Here is a 23,692-nt window from a genome sequence, read left to right on the forward strand (position 1 = left end):
ATAGCCAACGGAATCTAAATACCATTTTAATTTCAAACTCACCATCAGTTACTTTTAAAGAAGAAAAAGATTAGCAGTTCTTTGGCCTGTGACATGGAGAAACAGAGCCAGTTGTGTCTTAAGCTGAGTCCAGGGGTTCTTTGTCCATATCTGTCATTTGCAATGTCAAGCTTTGAGAACTTAAACATGGATTTCTACCAGACAAGTGACAGCGCTGATGGTCCATCACAGCGGTCCTGTGATTACGGAGGGAGTGGAGGACCCCACAGCAGACTGCATGCTGGCTATGACCATGCGCGGCATGTCCCTTCGTCCCTGCCAACGTGATGAAGCCGTGGCCACAAACGCCACACATGGGGCAGATTTCTCACCAGCTCGGGCATTCATACTCCACTACGCCTCAGCCAGTCTGAGGAAACAACTCTGAGGGTGAGCCTCCTTCGCTAGAATTAGGAATCAATTTTGACCACATCTGGCACAAAACACTAACAGGGTTACATGCATGAAAAGCAGCAGATGGCAGCAAGAGGAATGAGGCTGATGTGGCAGGACCCAGGCCTCTGGAGTCACATTGTCACTGGCAAGCAAAATCCAGCTCGCCTGTGTGTATGGGGTCAGTGCAACTGCATGTCCAGGAGGGACATCCTTTTTTTTATCAACTTTCACAGGTGTGGCCGGTGTTTCATCTGCTCTCGTGGCAAGAGTCCTTACATATTGTCTCCTTCCAGCTTTGTGGTGATATTTTTCTTTGCAAGGAATGGTAGGAATCATTCTCTCTGATGGAATCTTTGGATGGTGTAGTTTTCCTGCTTCCGAAATTTCCATTTCTGGCCCTGGCCAGGTAGCTCGGTTGGTTAGAGAACCCTGAGAGGCCAAGTTTGCAGATTTGGTCCCCGGTCACGGCACATCCAAGAACCAACTAGTGAACGCTTCAATAAGTGGAACAACGAATCAATATTCTCTCTCAAATCAAAAAATAAAAATCTTAAGAAAAAAACCCTGTATATGTTTTCAAAAATGTTTAAATTTCTGAATGAGCCATGCAAGGGCAGCAACTTCCAGGAGCGTATACTTGTGTTTTCATATGGAGTCTTTGTCCTAATTTCCGTGTTTTTGAACTGACATGATCTGGAAGGTGGATATCACTGGGTCAAATACACAAAAAGGACTTCGAACTCTGACATCGGACCAGCAAACTGCGACAGCGCAGCCCCAGGCAGGTCTCCCACTTGGTGTGTGCAACAGCGGAAGTGAAGATGTGCTTCTGCTCGTTTTTATAGAGCTTCTGAACCCTGCATTGAGTTTACCTGCCATCTGACTAGCTTTAAGTGGCTGTGCTTATCCCCCTCAAAAGTGCTCTTTCTTTCCTGTTCCTGTAGCCTTTTGAAAAACACCCTTTTTCCTTGTACATTATATTGCGATATTTTGGATGGGTTTTTATCAACGGTGGGAAACTGACCACAGAGCTGATAACCTTTCTTAAAGACCCAAGACTTACTGCAGAAATATTTTCTCAAGGAATTAGGAACAAAAAATCCCCTGTGTTCCCAAATGAGAGTCACTGCGAGCAAAACGGTGATCCCAACGCAGAGTTTGAGTTTGCATTTCAAACGCCTGACATTCCTTTCCATCATCTCACGGAATTTTTGCTAAAATTCAGCGACACAGATGTTCACAGTTTTTCTTACTGAAGATTTTTTAAACCTCATTAATACTAATCAGGAACAGTTCGAAATATTCACAGTCCTCCCCACTCCTCCTTTATTCTGTTTCCACGGGAATCTACCTTCCAGGAGCGAATATTATCCAGACGTTAATTCCTCACTTGGGTGTTAGGCATCGGACGCCCCCGGCCGGCCAGCTCGCTGCTTCAGTTCCGACACCCAATCCAAGTCGTCTTCCTCCTCAAAGTCCCTGTGAAGAAACAACATGGAGAGTAGGCCTCCAACTCAGGGGTACGGTCAGCATTTGTTGATGGGTTCAAAGCAGAACACCACCACACCAATATTTACATTCCTGAAAAATGAGTTCCACAAAGCAATTGAACAGAGAAAATAAAGAGTTACTTCTTCTGAAAGATCACTTCTTTCACTGTTTCTATAATATTTTCTTTCTTTCTCTTTGGAATAAAGAGCAGGCTTGAAATACTTTAAGAAGAAAGGAATCAGTCTTTTATCTTTTTTAAAGATTTTATTATATTTCTCTTTAGGGAGAGGAGAAAGGAGGGAGGAAGAGAGGGAGAGAAATATCAATGTGTGGTTGCCTCTCATGGGTCCCCTAGAGGGGGACCTGCAACCCAGGTCTGGAACTGGCCTGCAACCCAGGCATGTGCCCTGACTGGGAATAGAACCAGTGACCCTTTGGTTTGCAGCCTGCGCTCAACCCACTGAGCTACACCAGCCAGGGCCACTGTTTCCATAATATTTTCAACATAAAAATCTAATACATAAAAAAGTAGTAAATCCACGCTGAACAAGTACACATACAGGTCTCGAGCAGGAATTTAGTTGAATAACTGTTACGCGTTACCCATCCCTGACAAAGGATCAGGACATGAATATTCATTTATGATGTAAAATAACATAATGAGCTCCTCTTACACCTGACATTATTAAGGTATAATTTAAATCACACACACACACACACACACACACACTAAAGCTTTCTAGGTGTGTCACAACGTACGTGTCCTCCTCATCCAGCCTGGGCTCCAGTCTCTCTGGATCCAAAACAACAGCATCGTGGCCTCCGTCGACATGATCTGATGTTTCTGTTTCTTCAGACAGGGGCCCCTTCAAGAACCCTTCCGAGCCTTTGGAGGAACAGTGACAGAAAATATGGGCAGTTAAACAGTATTCACTTATTTCCTGTTCTTGCGAGGCTTGCTGGCTGCCAGAGGATGGCGCCCCGTTCTCTGTCTCCTGTAGGGTCCCCTGAGTCACCCAGCAGGGCTCCCAGCACAGTCCAGTAGGCACCGGTGTGTGCTTTACATTTAAACACACTACTTCCTTCAGAAGGGAGAATTCAGCGTACAATCAAAATCCTTGAAAGTCAGAACTTGTATCAAAGCATTAAAAGTTAACTTCAGACTTCCGCCAAGATGGAGGCATAGGTGGAAACACTGTGCCTTCTCCCACAACCAAGTTTGACTACAACAAAAGTTTTGGAGAACTAGAACACACCCAAAGACCAGAACACGGAGTTATACAGAAGTCCGACAGCTACGAACCGTTCAACGGGGACGGTAAGAAGGCGGAACCAGCAACGGAGCTGGGTCGGGCAGGACAGATCCCTCGACCTAGGCGCTAGGCACGCAGGCAGCCCAAAGCCAGTCGGGGTGCGGGGCAGACTGACCAAGGTCGCACATTCGCGCACAGTGAGACGGACCACGCAGGCCCCAGGGGACGAACCCAGTGGTGGAGGGCCGACAGCGGTGGCACACTCGAGTGCAGTGGAACGAAACGCGTGGGCCCAGTGACAGTGGTGGCTGAGGTGCCGGTGGGGGTCGCGGCAGCAGGCGGCGGAGGGAAGCCATTGTCCCTCTTTGACCCCGCCCCCACATACAACGTCACAACCCAGCAACTGAGTTGCCCTGCTCCGGTGAAAACCTAGGGCTCTGATCCTGCTACTTAACAGGCCCAAACAGCCCAAAAGATGGCGCAAGAGGAACTCAAAGTCCCAGAGCCAATAACCCTAAGCGACCGGGAAATTGCCAGCCTCTCAGAAGCACAATTCAAGACACTATTTATCAGGATGCTCACAGAACTGGTAGATTATAGTCACAAATTATAGGAACAAAGTCACAAATTAGAGGAACTTATGAAGGCTAAACTAATTGAAATGAAGGGAGATGTCCAGGAAACCAATAGCGATGGAAAGGAAACTGGGATTCAAATCAATGGAATGGACCAGAAGGAAAAACAAAACATCCCACCAGAAAGGAATGAAGAAATGAGAATTCAAAACAATGAGGAGAGGCTTAGGAACCTCCAGGACATCTTTAAACGTTCCAACGTCCGGATTATAGGGGTACCAGAAGGGGGAAAGAAACAGCCACGAGTGGAACACTTATTTGAACAAATAATAAAGGAGAACTTCCCCAGTCTGGCAAAGGAAATAGAATTCCAGGAAATCCAGGAAGCTCAGAGAGTGCCAAAGAAGTTGGACCCAAGAAGGAACACACCAAGGCACATCATAATTACATTAGCCAAGACCAAAATGAAGGAGAGAATCCTAGAAGCAGCAAGGGATAAGGGGACAGTCACCTACAAAGGAGTACCCATCAGACTGTCAGCGGATTTCTCAAAAGAGACCTTACAGGCAAGAAGGGGCTGGAAAGAAGTATTCCAAGTCATGAAATCCAAAGACCTACAGCCAAGATTGCTTTATCCAGCAAAACTTTCATTTAGAATGGAAAGACAGATAAAGTGCTTCTCAGATAAGGTCAAGCTCAAGGAGTTCATCATTACCAAGCCCTTATTATATGAAATGCTAAAGGGACTTATATAAGAAAAAGAAGATGAAAAATATGAACAGTGAAAGGACAGCAAACACACAGTTATTAACAACCACACCTAAAACAAAAGCAAACCAAGAGGACAGCTAGATCAGGAGTGGAACCATAGAAATGAAGAACACATGGAGGGTTAGAAACAGGGGGGTGGGAGGGGGAGAAGGGGGGAGAAGGCACAGAAAATAGCATAGATGGTAGGTAGAAAATAGATAGGGGGGAGGGCGAGAATAGTGGGGGAAATATAGAATCTAAAGAACTTGAGACATGTGGCTATAAACTAAGGGGGGGGAGAATGGTGGGGGAGGGAGGGTGCGGGTGGAGGGGAATGAAGGGGGGGAATAGAACAACTGTAATGGTATAATCAATAAAATATATTTAAAAAAAATAAAAGTTAACTTCGGATAATTGGATGACAATGTCTTACTGGGATGAAGTCTGAACTGTAAAGCCACCAGGGTGTCTGCACACAAAAACTAAGCTAAATCTGCAAAGAAAGCAGTCACGTGCTTATTGAAATACGGCACTACATGAGCAAAAAGAAGTAATATAGCTCTACGGGAAATTCTAATTATATAGCTCATGCCTAGCTAGCAAAGATTCAAGAAAACCTAAAAATACAACCCTCTGAGTTACATTATAACTTGAAAGTGAAAGGGCTTCTGTGAGGTGGGTGGGCAGTTACTGTCTGATGGGTAGAGTTTCATTTGGGAGACGGAACAGTTCTGGAGAAGGATGGCAGAGATGGCCACACAACACTATGAGTGTCCCCAGTGCCCCTGAACTATATGCTTAAAAGTGGTCCAAATGGCACATTTTACAGGATGCAGATCTTACAATTTCTTAAACATTCCAAAGGGCTTGCACAGTTATGTAACAGACACGGGGCACCTGCTCTGTATATGGTGTATGTTTGAAAGGCTGAGCTGAGGTCGGCATTCTGAAGGAGCTTCAGCAACGTTTCGGGGGTCTCTTTGAGCCACTGCTTACGGCTATTATTTCCACCGTACTTTACGACAGAGCCACCTGGTTGGGAAAAGATAAAAATTAGAGACGGTTCAAAAAGATTTTCAGCACATACCTTCCAGATCATCTTTCAAGCACAATTAATTACACTGTACTCTCTACTACAACCTACTTCACTCACCTGTGTGACACCAAGTATCCTTCACAGAGTGATACCAAAAAAAAAAATCCCTGGCCCATTAAACAACGACTAGAAAATGAACACCCTAACGGTGCCCAGTCGGACCCCTCACCTCTGTCGTCCTCTGCGGGGAAACTGGAGGCCAGAACGGAGGCAGCTTCCAAAGCGGCGAGTGTGGCGGGGGGTGCGTGCTTCTCCCACTGCCGCCGGAGAGGGCTCTCGGAGCCGGCTTTCCTGGGCCCGACTGGCTCACTCTCCGGCTCTGAAATGCAAAAGGGGATTGCTGAGCACGGTCTTTCATTCACTCACCTTCGTCCGCGTGCGAAATAGTGCTTTTCTCTTTCAAACTCGGACCTGACAACAACAAGGAAATGAACAGCAAATCCAGATGAAAAGGCAAAACAAATCATTAAGGTGAGTTTTTTAAGAATAACGTGTATATCTCTACATATTCCACAGTGGAGGAGAACGGAGCCCTGAGAAGACTCAGACCCACGCTGAACACCATGCTTCTTATGGTGACGTGCATAACAAATACTGGTTTTTCTAAAGGCTCTTATTAACCGATACTCTTCTCTATTTGGGGAGGGGGGGTAAATAAGACATTGCTGAACTAAAATACTGGAGAAGCACACAGAAATCTGCACATACATACCTGCTCATTCCCTCTGCATCTCCCAACCCCTCACTTACACAACCATCAGGATCTGAATGACTTACCTCTCTCTTCTCTGTTCACTCTCCTCAATGCGCTTGCAACTGAACTTTTATTGATGCTCCCCAAGTCAGTGTGGCCGCACGCTCTACCTTGTTCTTCCCCTTGCTTTCAGAGAGATTAAAAGTATGGATTAAACAATGCTTGAATTGCTACAAAAAGGTAAACTATACAAAGTTGGCTGTTTTAGTTTTAAATGAAGATTCATGAATTTTAAACATTAATAACTATAGATCCCTATGTAGGAGTGTATATTAAAAGCCATATACAGTCCCGGAGGTGTGGCTCAGTGGACTGAGCCCTGGACTGTGAACCAAAGGGTTGCTGGTTCGAGTTCCAGTCAGAGCACATGCCTGGGTTGCGGGCCAGGTCCCCAGTGGGGGACACATCGGAGGAAACCACACACTGATGTTTCTCCCCCTTGCTTCCCCTCTCTTTAAAAAACAATAAAAAATCTTAAAACAAAAATGAAAGCCATATACATTATACACATGTATATTAAAATCATACTTATTCATATATAAGGCTTGTCCAGAAGGTATCCAGCCATGTAATATGAAAAAGAGAGACATTTATTGAAGAAGATACAAGAAACACTGTACATAGGACAGTGATGTGTCAATCCCCTTCAAAGCACCTTAGGACCTCACACAGTTCTCCCAATAGCCATCAGCTGCCCCTTTGTATTTTTCTGAATCTCACTGACAGTACGAATTTCTTCTCTTTCAAAGGTGATTTAGTTTTGGGAAAAGCCAGAAGTCACAGGGCACCAAATCTGCGCTGTAGAGGGGCTGAGTCACCTGGGTGATTTGGTATTTCGCAAAAAAACTGCATGAGACGTGATGCATGAGTGGGTGCATTGTTGTGATGAAGTTGCTAATCACCAGATGCCCATGGCTGAGGCCTTCTGAATCATCTGAATGGTTTCCATAGAGGAATGTTCCAGCTTAACATGAAATGTGAAGCAGGTTCATTACTCTACTTGGTCAGTCATTTGTAGTGTGGTTGCTGCATAGTACACACACTCACTCAACGGCATCTACCGCCCCTGCTGACTAGTACAGTGAGGTCGTCATTGTTCACACGTGCACATCCCAGTCCACTTTCCTTGGCTGCCAGGTGGCACTGATGTCACAAAAACTGTTCTCATTACCTCATCAGTGGCTGGACTTTTTCCAGACAGACCTCATATGTATATTAATAGTCAGACATTGCTAGCTGTTAAAATCAATCATTGCAAATATGAAGAAGATCTATAAAAATGACAAGTATTCGAGAGGTCTTTGTAGAGGAAATGAATAATAAAAAAATTCAATATGGTTTGCTATACTGGGCTTTTCCGTGCTGGAAACATCAAAATGAGGTATTTTTACAAAGTTGCTATGTTCCCACTTAATTCAATATTTTTCCAAGCTCTTGATTTCATGAGGTAGAGCAACACCCCACCACGACTCTAAATCTGCGAGTGTTTTCAGAAGGAGCGTGTACCCAGGGCCTGGCCGGCCGCCCCACGAGAAACCTCCGTGATTTGCTGAAGGAGTCAGTCGCTTGAGCAGGAGGCTGGCGCAGTCACACTGTTTTCTTATTTCTCCCCAGTGAGTCTCACACTCCTCTCCCCACACATCTGGGGCGGGGGGGGCGGTAACTTCAGAGGTCCCTCCCATAGCCAAAGGCGTCAAAGTCTTGGAGAGGTGGTTGTAATGAGCAGTTTTTAAAAGCTGCCAGGGTGGCGTGGAGGGGGAGTTCCCATCTTCCATCACCACTGAGAGTCCATGCCCAACAGAAAGCAGCCACCGACACCACCCCCAGCCCAGCGCCGCTCGGCTCTGCCCACACGCCCTCTGCCCTCTGCACCTTGTGGGCCTGCCCGGGACTCTGTTCCTCCCTCGGTTCTCCTGTTACCTGACATCCTCCATGGCTCTTTCTCCATTCTGTTCACAGGGTGTGCCCTTTCCTTTCTGTGAAAACACACTGACTGACATGCACTCTAGGCGGCACTGAAACCGCAGCGGTGGCTGCCTGGGAAGACAGCCAGGATCCTCCACAAAGGGCCGCGAAAGAACTTTTTGGGAACATGGGATTTCTTCCCCCTGATTGTGGCGGTCGTTATGTGTCTGTATAAAATGCCCAAAACTCATCCAACTGTATGCCAAAAAAAATGAGTAAATTTTACTGCATGTAAATTATGCCTGAATAAAGCTAGAAAAAAACAGATAACCACCACGGGGTGCGGGGGGAGTACAGAGGCGGGATGTACCCCATTTGTAGTAACACAATGGTAGGATATTGTTATTATTTACAACCAAGGTCCATTAAAAAAAAAGTTACAAGTTTAATTATTAGTAGATTCCATAAAGAGAGTAATTTATGGTTAGTACGCCTTTTGCTTTTTTTTAAAAAGATTTTATTTATTTATTTATCTTTAGAGGGGAAGGAGAGAGGGAGTGAAACATCAATGTATGGTTGCCTTTTGTGCGTCTCCTGCTGGGAGTTGGCCTGCAGGGAACTGGACTACAACCCAGGCATGTGCCCTGACTGGGAATCGGACCTCGATCCTCTGGTTCGCAGACCCGCGCTCAATCCACTGAGCTACACCAGCCAGGGCCTCGCCTTTTGCTTTTTGAATTAAAGACTGATTAAAATGCCGAAGAAAGACAATCATCAGCAGGACACGATTTTCTGAGAGGGCTGCCTGGGGCCAAACGAGACCACCACGCCCTTGACTGGCAGGCCGAAACATGCCCACTTGATTCATGGGACAGTGCGGAGGCAACTACGGGTTTCTGAACAGGAAAATGTCGCTATCAAAAGAGTGATCTCGACAGAAAGGGAAGAAATGCCGATACATGCTATAACATGGATGACCCTTGAAAATATTACGTGAAGCGAAGGAAGCCAGACATACAAGGACAAGTATTGCAGGATTCCACTTACACGAAATATCTAGAACAACAAGTTATGACCATCGGAGAGACAGTAAAGGAGAGGCCGCCAGAGACGGAGGCTGGGAATGCGGGTGAGGGAGGAATGGGGGGGTTCTCGTCTGACGGGCCCAGAGTGTCTGTCTGGGGTGATGAAAACGTGTTGGAAACGGTGGTGATGGTTCCATGGTTTTGTGACAGAATTAATGCCACTGAACTGTATGTGTGCAAATGTCTAAAAGGACACATTTTATGTTATCTATATTTTACCACAATAAAAAACACACCAAAAGCCAGGATAAAACAAGACTGTCACGACTAAAAGTTGGACAAAGTTCTCTGACTTCTATTCTGAAAGCACTTGTCATTGATGATTAAAAATGAAAAAACAAACAAAATAAGTGGGGATCTAACGTGGGGATCTCTGGTGGCAGAACAGGACAACAGCTGCCGATTACTTCACGTGCCAAAAGGTGACAAGCTACTAAATGGAGGGACATCTTCCAAATGTCCCACAACACCTAACGGTACCAGGTTTCCAGGTGGTTTCGTACATTCAATTTTAAAGCACTTACCACTGTGTTTGCGTCTTTTCCCAAAGCGATCCTGATTCTGCTGGAGTCTGCTTAAAGAGAAAAAAGAGAGAGGACACACATAAATGCTCACGCTCCCAGGTCCTAACTGATTTGCATAAAGCTTGAGAGACATGCGAAGTTTTTAAAATCAAAGAGCCAGCCCTGGCTGGTGTGGCTCAGTGGATTGGGTGCGGGCCTGAGAACCAGGGAGTTGCCAGGTTGCAGGCCAGGTCCCCAGTGCGGGGCGTGTGAGAGGCCACCACACTTTGATGTTTCTCTCCCTACCTCTCTTTCCCTGTCTCTAAAATTAAATAAATAAAATCTTAAATAAAAAAAAAAACAAGTCAAAGACCCAAAGCATTAGCCTGACTGGTGATGACCAAGCTCTGGCCACCTGGTAATATTAACATCTCCCGTTTTCTGCTGTTTTATTCTGAAAATTAATGTCTGAAAGCTGACATCTCTATTCGCTTATGCCAACCCGTTTAGGCACTGGGAGATAAGACATCTGCACACTCGAAAGATCGTTATCACCTTCAGCCCAAGCTAGGTGTGGCGGCCTGCTGAGTCAGCTGTGACAGCAGGGGCAATAGGTGTCCCTCACAAGGGACAGGCAGCAGGGAGAGAGCACTCTGGCACACTCCCTCCCTTTGGGAGGGACAGCTGCCGCCTCATTTTCCTCTGGCAGAGGCCCACAGTCTGTGTTCCTCATTCACTCAACACTTTAACAAACTTCCACTGAGCACCTGTGATGACAGGCAATGAGGACCGACAGTGAGCAAATGAGATGTGGTCCTCGTTCTCACTTGGCTTTCGCTCTTCTGGTCTGTCCACAGAACCGATGGGAGATGCCACCACACATAGGGCCCCGATGCGAGAGGCGGTGGCACCTCCGCTGGTTTATTTCTCTCTTTCAGGAATTATAAAACTACATTTTCTCAAATGACCTTGAAACTTTTCTTGGACTGCTTTTGCTGTGGCTGTTGCCCTGCATTTGAAACTAATTTCCCACTACCCGGGACATGAACAAAAGCTACCAAACAGCATCCAAAGAGAAACTAACCCTGAAACAAGCTGCTGAAACCAAGGTAACTGGCTACCTGGCAAGTAAGAAGATAGGGCGGAGTTACAAGACTGAGGGCTTACACCCCTAGAAGGGCTAACACTCTTCCAAAAAACAGCATTAAAATTTTAACTTGAAGAAGACAGTACAGCTGTGAAAGCGATTCTCTTGTCGTGCATGGCATGAAGGTCACGGGCACCAAACAGTGGGTGTTCCACAGCGTGCCCCTTCCGTGGATGACCTTCTGTACCTCTTAACTCTTCTCTCTTATTCGGGTCATAGCCACGACCTTTGCTGGGTCTTTTAAGGTCTGAGTCGCTGATGACAAGTGAGGAAGGACAAAAAGAGCTTTGAAAAAACTGAGAGATGACAACTTCCAAAGAGACGAAGCGTTACACCAGGAATGGGCTCAGGACGGACTGGAGATGCATAAAAACTTCGCAGCAGCTATCACATCACCAGTTCCAACTGTTGCAAAAGCTTGTTTTAAAAACTTTGTTCACAAGATGGTTCTCTGGAAACTCGGGGATAGAATTTCCAGTAAGATTGGCATTGTATTTGCATGGCCAGATTCCTAGGCTAGCCCGCAGAAGCCTTCTAACTACCTATAACAAACCAGAGTAAACACAGCACTAATAATAAAACAGAAAACAATCTCTACATCACTGAAGTCTCCAAACTAAGCTTTCTGATCCCTGGCAAACACGATATGGAAGATTCAGTACAGAATTATGTCCTCAGTAACAAAAAATGTTTTTGATCTGAGGAGTATTTCTGAAAAATGTCTCTAATCACATGTAAATTACATGTTTCTTTTATGTTCCACTACATTTCAAAAGAACACTTTATCAAAAAAAAAAAAGGAAAAGCTTTCCGAAATCCTTACCCTTTTTTCGTGATGTGCTGTGCTCAGATTTTTTGGTTTCTTCTAGCACCTGCTCACCATACTCTGTGATGATCTAAAAATGTAAGGCAGAGAATTTAAAGATGTGTGATACCCTTTTCTTGAGACACGTCACACTTAATTATCAACATTCTTCCCCACAATAGTCTTCACCGCTGAAGAGTAAAAACGCCATTTAAAATATGCACTGTAGAATTTGGACACACACACCAACAGACACTGATGTGTATGTGTAGGAAAAACTCCGCAAGGGTATGCAAAACTGTACCTGCGATCACATGCGAGGAAGGGCACTGTGGAAGGCAGGAGGGAAAGGACCTTTTACCCCTTTATGGGTTTTTTATGCACTTCTGCATTTGCGTTTTTACAAACACGTATCAATGTAATCGTGTTTAAAAGAGAATGAACGGCTTTCCCACACACCTGGAACCTATGCCCAGGCTACCCAGCACGGAGCAAGCCTACCTCTGGGGTGAGGCATGTCGGGATGCGCTGGGCCACCGCTCCGCGGGAGAGGAGCGTGGTGGCCGAGGGGCGGTGGGTGGGGCTCCTCTTAAACATCTGCTTGATGAGATGCTGAAGCTCGTAGGAATAATGAGACGGCAGCGGGCTCACGGACCCCTGACATATTTTGAGGATAAGGCTTTTCCAACTATTTGCCTGAAACTAAAAAGCAAAATTGAACTGTACAAGCAGATGCAAGGAAGGAGGATGGAAATAAGAAAATACCAGCTGAACTGAGTTCACAGGAATTACTTTTAATTTTATAAATGTGATCTGCTGCCTGGTCATTTTTCTTAAGATACTATTCAAAATCTTACAGTGGTTCAGAAGAAAGTGAAAAACTTAAACAGTACTAGTGAAAAACTGCCCCATCTAGAGAAAGTCTTACCATCAGTGCTGGCTGTGGGAACTTGGTTACTTATCATCAAGGTTTTTGTGGGTGTGCATTTCTAATACACTTTAAAAAAACAAACTTATACATATATATATATATGATTTTTTAAAAGTCAGATGACACTCAGAGCTTACACAGAGCTATGTTAATTGGCTTCGCTCCTCCCCAGAAATCTCCAGGCCTGCTTCTGGGCAAAATGTACCCTAGGCTTTTCTACTTTTACACACCTTCTGTGACATCCTTTTCACCTGTCATGTCCTCCCTCTAATTTTTGAAACTTGACAACAAATATAAAATGATATACCAGAATAACATTTTCAAAGTTTTCAATGGATAATAAATATATTAGAATTAACATCAGATTCGGCCTGGATGACACCTCTGTAAGAACAGCATGGCGTGAAGTGCAGTACCCTAGTAATACAATATACAAGTGCAGAAGTAAAAAAAGGAAAAATCAACAAATGACATAGGAAAAATTCAGGTAATCAAAAATAAGATTGAACCTGCTTTCCCTGGGGCCTTTTTAATGATTTTACTGGGTTTCCCCATATTTCCTAAAGGCTTAAGAACTACTTTTGTCTTAAAGCAGAGGACAGAACAAACTGTGTGCCAAATATTCAGGGCACTCTGCTCCTTTTATTAGTACTTATTCTTGCTGGAAAGAAAATAAGAACATGTATAGGAAAGTTTATCAAAAATAAAAATCAGGGAAATGAAGACTATAAGCATAAATCAGATACTGGAATTTAAAAAGTAACTGTATTTGTACACAACAGGGGTTCTCCACTTGGGCTGCACACTGGAATCACCATATGAAAGATGTTAATGCCCAGCACCCCCTTGGGGATGTCAGTTAATTTAATTAGTCTGGTGTGGCCTAGGCACTAGCATTTTTAAAGCCTCCCAATGGAAATGATTCAAATGGTAAATGTTAGGTTATAGATATTATGCCAAAATAAAAAAATTAGGACTAGCAAAAAAAAAAAAAGGAAGGGCAGGGCAGGGCAAGGCAGCTAAATATAGAACTATGAAAAACTGAACCCTGGAAATTTCCTATGAGTTTACGGTACAAAAGTGACTCAAGGCAAAGAGGAAAGCCATGGAAACTCATCAGAACTATGCATTCGCCCTAGGGAAGCAAACACCCCGCTGCGCTGCCCACGGGTCGGCGTGTGATTGGCCGGATGTGACTGGCCCCTCCCACTTTGCCCCCACACTCACAGGGTGCTTCAGGGTGCAGAGTTCGTACAGCGTGCAGCCCAGGGACCAGATGTCACTGGAAATGGAGAGGAGCAATGTGGGTTACGAGTTACCATATGAAAATGTTTGTACTGTCCAATAATAGCAAGTGGAAAATGACCTTTCATAAGCACAGATATTGAAAGGAATTCCCAGCTACTGAAATAAAGCATATGGTAATTTTTGTCTAATGCTTAGGAACTAACAGTGATACAATAAACTCCCTGCCCCCCGCCTCCCCTCCTCCTCATCAGGGGGGCTCAGGTGCCATTTCAGTATGTTTGGGGCAGGAGGGACTCTGTGGACCCCGACTGCCACAGTTGAAAGAAAGGCTGTAGAAGCCATCCAGTGCAGCCTACGCCCAGGCCTTCGATCGCACCTCCCCATGGCCAGCAACCCACCGGGAGCACAGTTTTGTGGCCACTGGATGGCTCGAAGGGACAGTGCCCTCCCTCACCATAAGCCAAAAACATGCCTTCTGGGGTCTCCCCGCCCTGTGTTAGGGCTACATTCCGAACTACAGAAGAAGATGGCTCGTTCACCCATGGCCCAGCTCCCCAAACAGGTACGACTCCTGTTCTTTGCCGGGTACCCTCACCCTCTCCATCATCCTCACCTCCCAGGTGTCATCTCCCAGACTCTTCACAGATGATACTCTTTGTACTTTAACTAATGGTTTTAGCAATGGTTGCCCCTAAATTTAATCATTTAAAGCGTGGAACCTATGGAAAAGTTGTAAGTGCCCACATGCCCCTTCTGAGTTCCCTGTCACTAACATCCTCGGGTTTGCCTGCTGCTCTGCTCCTCCACCTGTATCTCAGGCCCTTGAGAAAAAGTTGCAGACATGGGACACGCCACCCCCACCTGTGTGCACATGTGTCTGCCAAGGGCAAGGACACGCTCCCTCATAAACATGATGCCATGGTCACACCCAAGAAACCTAAGCTGAATTCGAGAATATAATCTAGTATTTCTGCCAAACTGAAATTTCCTCAACAGTCCACTGGTCCCTTTAGAGCCAATTTTGTCACCAATTCCATTTTTAAAAAATATTTACTTATTTAATTTAGAGAGAATGAAGAAAGAAGAGAGGGAGGGCAGAGAGAGCAAGAGGGAGAGATAAAGAGAAGGAAAGAGAAACATTGGTTTGTTGCTCCACTTATTTACTTACATATTCAGTAGTTGCTTCTGGCATGCGCCCTGACTGGGGATCGAACCCATGACCTTGGCATATTGGGACGGTGCTCTAACCAATGGAGCTCCCCAATGAGGACTTCAACTTTACTCTTATGGAACCTACTTAGTATGAACTATCATACTCTTTCCAGAAAGCAAGTTGACAGACAGTAACGAGAGCCTTTAGGTGTTTTTACTTCTAGAAATTCAGGTCAAGAATGTGACCCAGAACAATGGCGCTTTATACACAAAAGGTATAGTAACCACAACACTGTTTATGACATCAAAAACTGGCAATGAAAGAGGAATGTTAAGTAAATTTTGGAAGAGCCGTACAATGAAATATTATGCAATCATTAACAATTTTTAGGAAGAGCTTAAATAAGGGATGAAATGAATGTGATACAATAAGGTGAAAAAAAGCAAGAAACCAAATTGGGTACAGTGAACACAAACTAGGTTTGGGGATGGGGAAAATGAATGAATAAAAAAATTCCAAAATATTACTAATAGTTGTGAAAAAGTAGGTGATTGCCATTTTCTTTCTTGTATGTCTCCATATTTTCAATATCCTCTGCCCACCCACCCAACGGACACAGTACTTATACTCAGAAAATTTTTAAATTCTAAAGTCTTCATACTATATCTTCTTGCAATCAATTAACCCACCACTCAAGTGCTGATTATCTGCTCCTGTAATTAGTAACGCCATAATCCAGGGGCTCCTCAATGTTGCTGCACGTTGGACTAGATCCTGGAGAATCACTGACGCCTGCTTCCCACCCCGACATTCCGATTCAACCGTGTGACTGCAGCCTACACTCTGGGATATTCAAAAGGGGCGACGGCAAACTGTAAGAACCAGTGATGTACTTCCCACTGTTGCTAGAAGTGAGTAGCCTGCCGTTCACCCTTCTCACGTAAGCTCCTCTCCACTCCGGTTCCAGCAGGTGGGAAACCAGGATTGCACCCAGGAGCCTGGGAATCCAGATCTGACACTGCTTTCAGGTATTGTTTAAAAACCAAACAAACTTCACGTGGAGGCTGTGATGCCTGTCACCCAACAGTCACCCTCGCACCAGACCAGTACGGCACCTACCTCTTATTGTTGTAAGGCATGTTTTCCCAAATTTCCGGGGGCACGTAATAAGGCGTTCCCACGTAGGTACAAGCAAGCGCCATGGGACTAAAACCACAGAAAGGCAAAGAATGAGTACAGAACGTGCCTAGTAATGGGTGTTGGGACTACTGCCACTGTTACAGAATAGACGCACACACCTGGAGAGGAGACGGGCGGATCCGAAGTCCCCCAGTTTCACTTTTCCACTTTGGGTGAGGAAGATATTCTGCGTTAAAAAGAGGAGAGCTCAGACGACGTCCTCCCTGGTCCCGGAGGCAGAGGTCTCCAGAGAGGCCGTCTGCCACGACAGACGAAGGGCACAGTGCTGGCAATGCTCAGGGCGGAGTCCCGGAGTGCCACAAACGGACAAGGTGTCCTCTCGCCAGCCGCACCCCCCCCCCCGCACCCCACTAGGGAATTCCAGATAACTGGTCAGAAATCCAACCACCACGCTGCAGACCAGTGGACCCTGAGCCACCAACCAGCGCCGGTGTCAGCATCCGGACTCCAGGGGGCAGGCCGGAGCTCAGCCACTTTCCTTCTAGAACACAGGGACTTAGGCCGTTGCTAATGGAGCTGGAAACGTACAAGGTAACACTGCGGAGACTGAATGACTTTTTCTCAGGTAGTAGTACCTTATGTGGCTAGTGTGAGCAGTAGGTGGAGAAGTATTTCTAAATGAAATAAAAGTGCCCCGAAAGGAAATAGCGACAGAATATCAGGGGGGAAAAAGACTAAATGAAATAGTTTTGGGGTTGTTTCTTTTTCTCAGTCCCAAAATGTATTCCACCGACCTTGGATTTGATATCTCTGTGCAACACACGCCTCTTGTGAATGTGGTTTACTCCAAGGCACATCTGTGTGAACCAATTAAGTATCTGTTTACAAAAAAAAAAAGAGAAAGATGCCAATCTACAAGAGTGCAAAAACTGGTTCGTGTTAACCCTAAATTCCACAGAATCGTCTGTAGGCCGTAGCTGACTTGGGTGTTACACGCAGTAAACCCAGAACTCCTAAAAATGACACACTTCAAGTAAGAGTTGGTGTCACCTGCAGAAAGTCAGACAAACTGTGAATTCCACGTTTCATCCTTTCATCATTTTATGTATGATCCGCACAGCAATTTATTTTAATAAAAAACTCCCACTATATATTTCTTGTATTCAACCAAATCAAAGTATTTCTTAAATACACAAAGATAGTATGCCACTTAGAAAAACGAATTTGTTATCCTTTTATTGAGCAATCATTACATCAGATTTTCACTTCCTTTTTTCAGAATATTCTTCTATTAACATTAAACGATTTAATTACAACTGTCCACAATCCTTTGAGGTCAGTACTCTGCTTACAAGTCCCCAGAATTTCCAGGCACTGACGATTCAATGTCAAACTGATTTTTTTTTTCCTTTTTGCTCTGGAGGCTCATCTAGTTGAAGCCCACACTGACCTCCTTCTACGGAACCCATATTTTAAACAAAACAACGTCTAAATAAAAAACATTTATACCAATGCAATTTTACACCCTAAACAAACTAAACCCCATGAAAGCTGTTTATTTAGTTTCCTTAAGTGATTCGTTCAAATAATACCAGTGTGCAATTTCCATTCAAAAGGCAGTAGACTTAAGGAAATACACTAAACTTGGAAAAGAAAAAGACAGAGAATAGATGTACTCTCAAGGAACAGAAATGTGGGCTTCATTTTCTCCGTGATCTGGAAATAAAAAATAAATTCATCTGCCTCTAAACTTTAAATACAACTGAGCCCGGACTGGTGTGGCTCAGTGGACTGGGCGTTGTCCCCTAAACTGAAAAGATGCCAGTTTGATTCCCAGTCAGGGCACACGCCGAGGTCAGGTCCCAGACCGGGGGTGTGCACGAGGCAAGTGATCAATGTTTCTCTCTCCCCGCCCCACTCTTTCCCCCTCCCTTCCCCGCTTTCTAAACATCAATAAATAAAGTCTTTAAAAAATAAACTTGAAATACAACAAAAATTAAAAATTTAAATATCTAGCACAAAATATGAGTAATACAATTAAAAAATCTTCTAAACATGGACGTTTTATTCCTTGATATTTGATAGACTTTTATCTATTTCGCTTCCTGAAAACCTGTTAGGCAGCCCCATCCTGACGGCAGTAACCAAAGAAACGAGGCCTTCCTGCCTGGCATGTCCAGTCCTCAGATGTCCAGGCTTTCATTGTAACTCACACAGGCCTCAGGAGACAGACGCCGCTTCCAAATCTGGAGGAAAACCATGTCGGTCACCCTCTTACCGTATCTTCAGGAAACAGCCTTCCTTTCTGACGTTTAATCCTTTGCATTAGGTCTCCTCCATCACAATATTCCATCACGATATACAGGTGTCCTTCAGCTGGGAGACATGTAAGACTCCTTAGGAAATTGTAGTGGCCCCGGATCAAGTGCCCACCCACACGTGTCGGGGGGAATCCCTCGTTACCTTCGAATGATTCTTTAAAGGCAACGACATTGGGGTGCTTCATTTTGGCTAACAGGACGGCCTCCTTCCGGGAATTCTGTGTACCAGAGAAAGACTAGAAGAAGAGTTTAATAAGTGTAAATGGGATGCTCCATCCGAAAGTAGATCACTTTGCAACAAACAGTAGGGTTTATCCAGCACTTCAATGCCAGACAGTTTCACAGCCCTGAACTTTGACCCAACTCAAGTTGACCGAACTCTAAGAGACAGTATGTGGCGATTTTTCAACTATGGCTATTTTTTGTGTACTTCAGCTGATACAGCCTTATAATTATAGATGTAAACTAGTTTTAACATCAGCCTAGACATACTTTGATTTGGAGAGCCTGTACGCCGTTAACAAAAGCATAATCTCAAAGAAAAACTAGAGGTTCCATGTTTTAACTGTCTGCATCCCTTTGTCCACTGGCCCAGATTTAAAAAAAATGTATTTGTGTATTACTGTAGCAGAGATGGACAAAAGACCACACACAAAGCAAGTTCCCCAAACTGTTCACCCCCTAATGTACCCTGTGAGGATGAAACACTGATTCACCTTACACTTAGGGAGCAAGGGCTCTCAGACCAGCAACAATGACACCAACCGGTAACTTGTTATAAATGCAAATTCACGGGTCCACCCAGACTTCCTCAAGTGGCAACTGGGGGTGAGACTCAGCAATCTGGGTTTTAACCAACCCTCTAGGTGGCTCTGATGCCCACTCAAGTTTGAGAACCACTAAACAAGGTCAAGAATGTGGTAGAGGGAAAAATAGCACTTTGGGATTTTATTATATTGAAATGTACTTTTTTAATTATCTTTTTTTCTCTAAGATTTTAATTTACTTATCTTTAGAGGGGAAGGGAAGGAGAGAGGAAGAGAAATATCAATGTATGCTTGCCTCTCAGGTGTCCCCTGTTGGGAACAGGCCTGCAACCCAGGCATGTGCCCTGACTGGGAATTGAACCGCAATCCTTTGGTTCACAGGCCTGTGCTTAATCCACTGAGCTACACCAGCCGGGGCTAAAATGTATTTTTTAAAAAACTGATCAAAACAGTATTGATCCTCCATGGCATGGATTCTTTCCTATGACAGCTATGACACAGAGTGACAAATAGTGATAAACCATCACCTTCTTCATCATACACGGAAGTGAAACCTACAAATGAAACAGCTGAATAGCTTCTCTGATACCAAACACTGGCATTTTAGGTCTTTGCTATTCATTGTACGTTTACCTTCCTTTTTTTATTAATATTGCATCTGAGTTGCCCTGGCTGGGTGGCTCAGTTGGTTAGAGTGTCATCCCGTACAACGAAAGGTTGCAGGTTCGATTCCCGGTCAGGACACATATCTAGGTTGTGAGCTCAATCCCCGGTTGGGGTTTCCATTCATACAGGAGGTAACCAATCAATCTTTCTTTCTCTCTCTCTTTTTCACTCTCTAAGATCAATAAAAACATATCCTCTCACCTGAGGATACTGCACCAGAGTTGTTTTTGGCAAAGATTCTGTACACCCTTAGGCATACAAAATTAGCAGTTATTACAAATTATTCTCATTGAGATAAACAGTAGTCATCACCTTTGACTATTTTCCTCCCTTTTTGTTAACTACAATGTCCTAAGAACCACATAAAATATATCAAGGCCTTGTAAACCCAGTGAGAGAACCCATTCCATCTTTTGCACTGAGGAGCAATCCCCCGTTAACTCTCAAGAACTTGCTGTCTTCTACGGATCGCCTGTACACTTTCAACATGAGCTCATTTCTTTAGCAGTGACCTTGGGAAGCCTTATTTCCTTCATGGCAAATGTCCGAAGACTGCTTTCCTGCTGAACCAAAAGGGCTTGGCCGAAGGAGCCCTCCCCGATCACGCGCAGGACCGTGTAGCCATCCATGCTGGGTGCCCACGCAGTCGGCTCCTCTTCCAGTCACCACGAGCTCCCCCAAGCTAGATTCCGAAACAGAAACATTTGAGAATCGCATTCCTTTTCAAGAGGCAGAATTCGTTCAAAGCGTCTCTCATCACCACGGCAGGACAACCTGTTCCTTTACTCATTCACTGGCCTCACACTAAGTGCCTACACCAGGTTTTCTTCATTACCCTGCATGAGTCTGTCATCATCCCTGCCACCACAGGCACCCCACTGCAGATGGGACCCCAGGTCTCAACAGATGTAGGGTGAGGAGTCCCACAGAGAGAGCTATGCTGGCAGCTAGCAGAACTATCCAAGGGAGTTAGGAAAATGGCATTTAAGCTGAAGGCTCAGGGTGCATGGAAGCTGGCGAGGCAGAGAGCAGGTGAAGGGTGGAGCCAAAGGGAACCGCATATTTAAGGGCAAAAGAGATTGTGTTCAGTTCAAGGAGATCAGAGAACACGGGAACAGGCTAGTAAAGCAGACAGGGCCTGTGTGAAGGTCACTGTTAAGTCAAGTTCAGGTTGCTGGATTTTATTCTTGGGGTAACTAATGGGCTGTCTCTGAAGGGTTTTAACCAAGACAGCAATACAATCCTACCTGCGTGTTAGAACAACCCCTCACTCTGGCTGTGGAGCGAATGGAGCGGACAGGGAAGGGGCAGGGAGGGCCAGGGCGGGGACTCCAACAGAAAGAGCAGGGAGGTAGGGTGGGAGCAACGGGGATAAAGAAAAGAGGAAGGAAATGTGTACAAAGAATTGGCAAGATTTTTGGTGATAAATTTGTGGAGGGCAAGGAGGGAGAGGAAGACAAGACAGACTCCCAGGTTCCTGGTGGAAACTGAGTTCATAATGGTATTCCCGGAAAGAGAGGAAAGCCACAATAGTCGTGTGCGTGGTTTTTGTTTGATTTTTTTGGCAGTGGGGGTGTGACAGGGGAAAGGCAGGCCGAGTGGGAGGCGCCTGGGACCAAGAAGAGATACTAAACACAGTTTGAACTTCAGTGTCTCCTTCCATACATCCAGGATGAAGCGGCTGGGTGGACGGCTTAATACATAAGACATAAAGTATAGGAAGTTCCTAATACTTGGGCACATAGGAGGCCCCAAATAAACCACAACTATTATTATCATTGAAACCTTAAAAGGTGATTTTTTCCATAAAAAACACTGGATGAATTTACTTCATTTTCAGAAAGCTAACTTGTAGTGCTTTATTTTATCTTACTAAAAATCACACCACGAGGAATTATGAGGCATATACAGCAAAGCAGGTAAAGTCAAAATGACACACCAAAACCTGGAGCATGGCCACCCATAAACCTTTGTTGTATTCCTGCTGGTCACAGAATTACCAGGCAGCTCTAGAAATAATTTCTCCATTGAACCAAGTCAGATGCATCGTCCTCAAGGTCACTTTGCAAGAACGGTTAGGTCTTTCCGTGCACTTAGGGACCTGAGGGAAAAAAGTTCTTTGCCACTATTGTAAGTGACCCCTGGTATTTATGACCCGATTTAACAAGGAGGCCAAGTTCCCCCACGTTCCTCTTCTTCTCCCCTCCGGGCCTTTGTTCTGTGTAATGGACAGTAAATGGTCAATCAGGAACCACCGACACTTCTGGGCTGAAAACCACAGCGGGTGCTCTTGGCCCTCACTCATCCTGATACCTCGCCCACAGGACCCTAAGAGACTTGTACACACTCTGAATGTGACAGGTGTCCCCTCGCGTGCCCAGGCCCAGCAGAAGCTAACAGTGATCTTCCAGTGCCACAAGGAGGATCCCGCTGAGACACAAGGGAGGTTGGGAAGGTGCACGCGGGGTGAGGGCAGGAGACCAGTCATCCAGTTCACCTGCGACCAAATCTCTGCTCCCGGGGTCCCGGGCAGCGCCCCCTCCCGGCACCTACGAGCGCTCGGTGAGAGTGTCTCCCCCGCGTGGACGCTGCCGCCGCGCCCCCAGCCCCACGCCACGCACCCGACCCCCGCGCGCTGCGCCCCCAGCCCCACGCCGCGCCACTCCCTCCAGGGGCCACCGGCCCGACTAGACTGCTCACCGGCTTCCCCGCGACTCCAGTTATCTCTCCGCCCCCCGCGCCTGGCGCGCTTCTGCGGGGCGGGCCGTCGTCGGTCGTCTCTCGGGTTGCTGACCCAGGAAGCCTCCCGGGCCGGGCGGGAGATGCAGTTCTTGGAGTAGGCGGGCCTACGAAAGGCGCCTTTCAAAAGCCGGTCCCGCGTGGCTCTAGAACAATGCCGATAGTAACTTGGGTCACGTGTCCCCCAGTGGCTTCAGTTTTCTCCCCAGTTTAAGCGAACGACCCAGGTAGTTAGGTTTCAGGCGCTGGGCTCACTGGCCGTGACCTTGGACAAGTGTGGGGGGTGTCCCAGAGATGTCCATACCCCCCTCCCTGAAATTTGTGCATGTATTCAGTTACATGGCAAAGGAGAATTAAGCTTGCAGATGGAATTACGGTTGCCAACCAGCTCACTTTAAACTATGGAGATTATTTTGGGTTTTTCTGGGGGAACCAATGTAATCACGTGGGCCCTTTAAAGTGTGTGGAGTAAGGGGGGTGGGGGGGTGGGCAGAGTAAACCTGACCAGCTCAGGGGAGGCCTGATTGCGGGCCGTACAAACTAAGAGACAAAGTAACTGCACAGGATGGTCTGAAGATAGATTCCAAAGGGCCAGTTATGGACGGTATCACATCCTAGGCCTGTGGCTTCCTTCACAGAGGAAACCCCCAGGCCACAGTTTCTGCTTTTTCTCAGGGTAGTTACTTCCTAATCCCATCCGAATCCCATTGACTGCTGACCTTTGCTACCCAACTCTTCAGGGGTNGGCAGAGTAAACCTGACCAGCTCAGGGGAGGCCTGATTGCGGGCCTTACAAACTAAGAGACAAAGTAACTGCACAGGATGGTCTGAAGATAGATTCCACCTAAGGGCCAGTTATGGACGGTATCACATCCTAGGCCTGTGGCTTCCTTCACAGAGGAAACCCCCAGGCCACAGTTTCTGCTTT

General features: G+C 45.7%; 1 protein-coding gene and 1 pseudogene across 2 annotated transcripts; one reads left to right on the plus strand and one right to left on the minus strand.

The window, feature by feature from the left end:
• Nucleotides 1-10: 10 nt before the first annotated feature.
• On the minus strand, nt 11-22,745 carry NEK3 (NIMA related kinase 3). 2 transcript variants are annotated; one of them, XM_037057593.1, is made up of 16 exons: nt 22,726-22,745; nt 20,538-20,707; nt 18,735-18,828; nt 18,550-18,647; nt 17,066-17,149; nt 16,430-16,497; nt 16,251-16,337; nt 13,958-14,012; nt 12,301-12,501; nt 11,818-11,890; nt 9,869-9,915; nt 6,378-6,480; nt 5,770-5,919; nt 5,402-5,536; nt 2,686-2,812; nt 11-1,914 (listed from the first exon to the last, which is right to left on the minus strand). In XM_037057593.1, exons 2-16 carry the CDS (start codon nt 20,652-20,654, stop codon nt 1,833-1,835), a joined length of 1,521 nt encoding a protein of 506 aa, XP_036913488.1. In that variant the 5' UTR covers nt 20,655-20,707; nt 22,726-22,745; the 3' UTR covers nt 11-1,832. The 2 variants fall into 2 exon arrangements, with proteins under 2 accessions (XP_036913488.1, XP_036913487.1); XM_037057592.1 differs by having other exon boundaries at nt 9,869-9,918.
• Nucleotides 163-1,346, plus strand: LOC118994819 (protein YIPF5-like; annotated as a pseudogene).
• Nucleotides 22,746-23,692: the final 947 nt, after the last annotated feature.

The sequence above is a fragment of the Sturnira hondurensis genome, unplaced genomic scaffold (assembly GCF_014824575.4).
Source record: "Sturnira hondurensis isolate 20B ecotype Veracruz unplaced genomic scaffold, ASM1482457v3 Scaffold0009719, whole genome shotgun sequence".
Lineage (NCBI taxonomy): Eukaryota > Metazoa > Chordata > Mammalia > Chiroptera > Phyllostomidae > Sturnira > Sturnira hondurensis.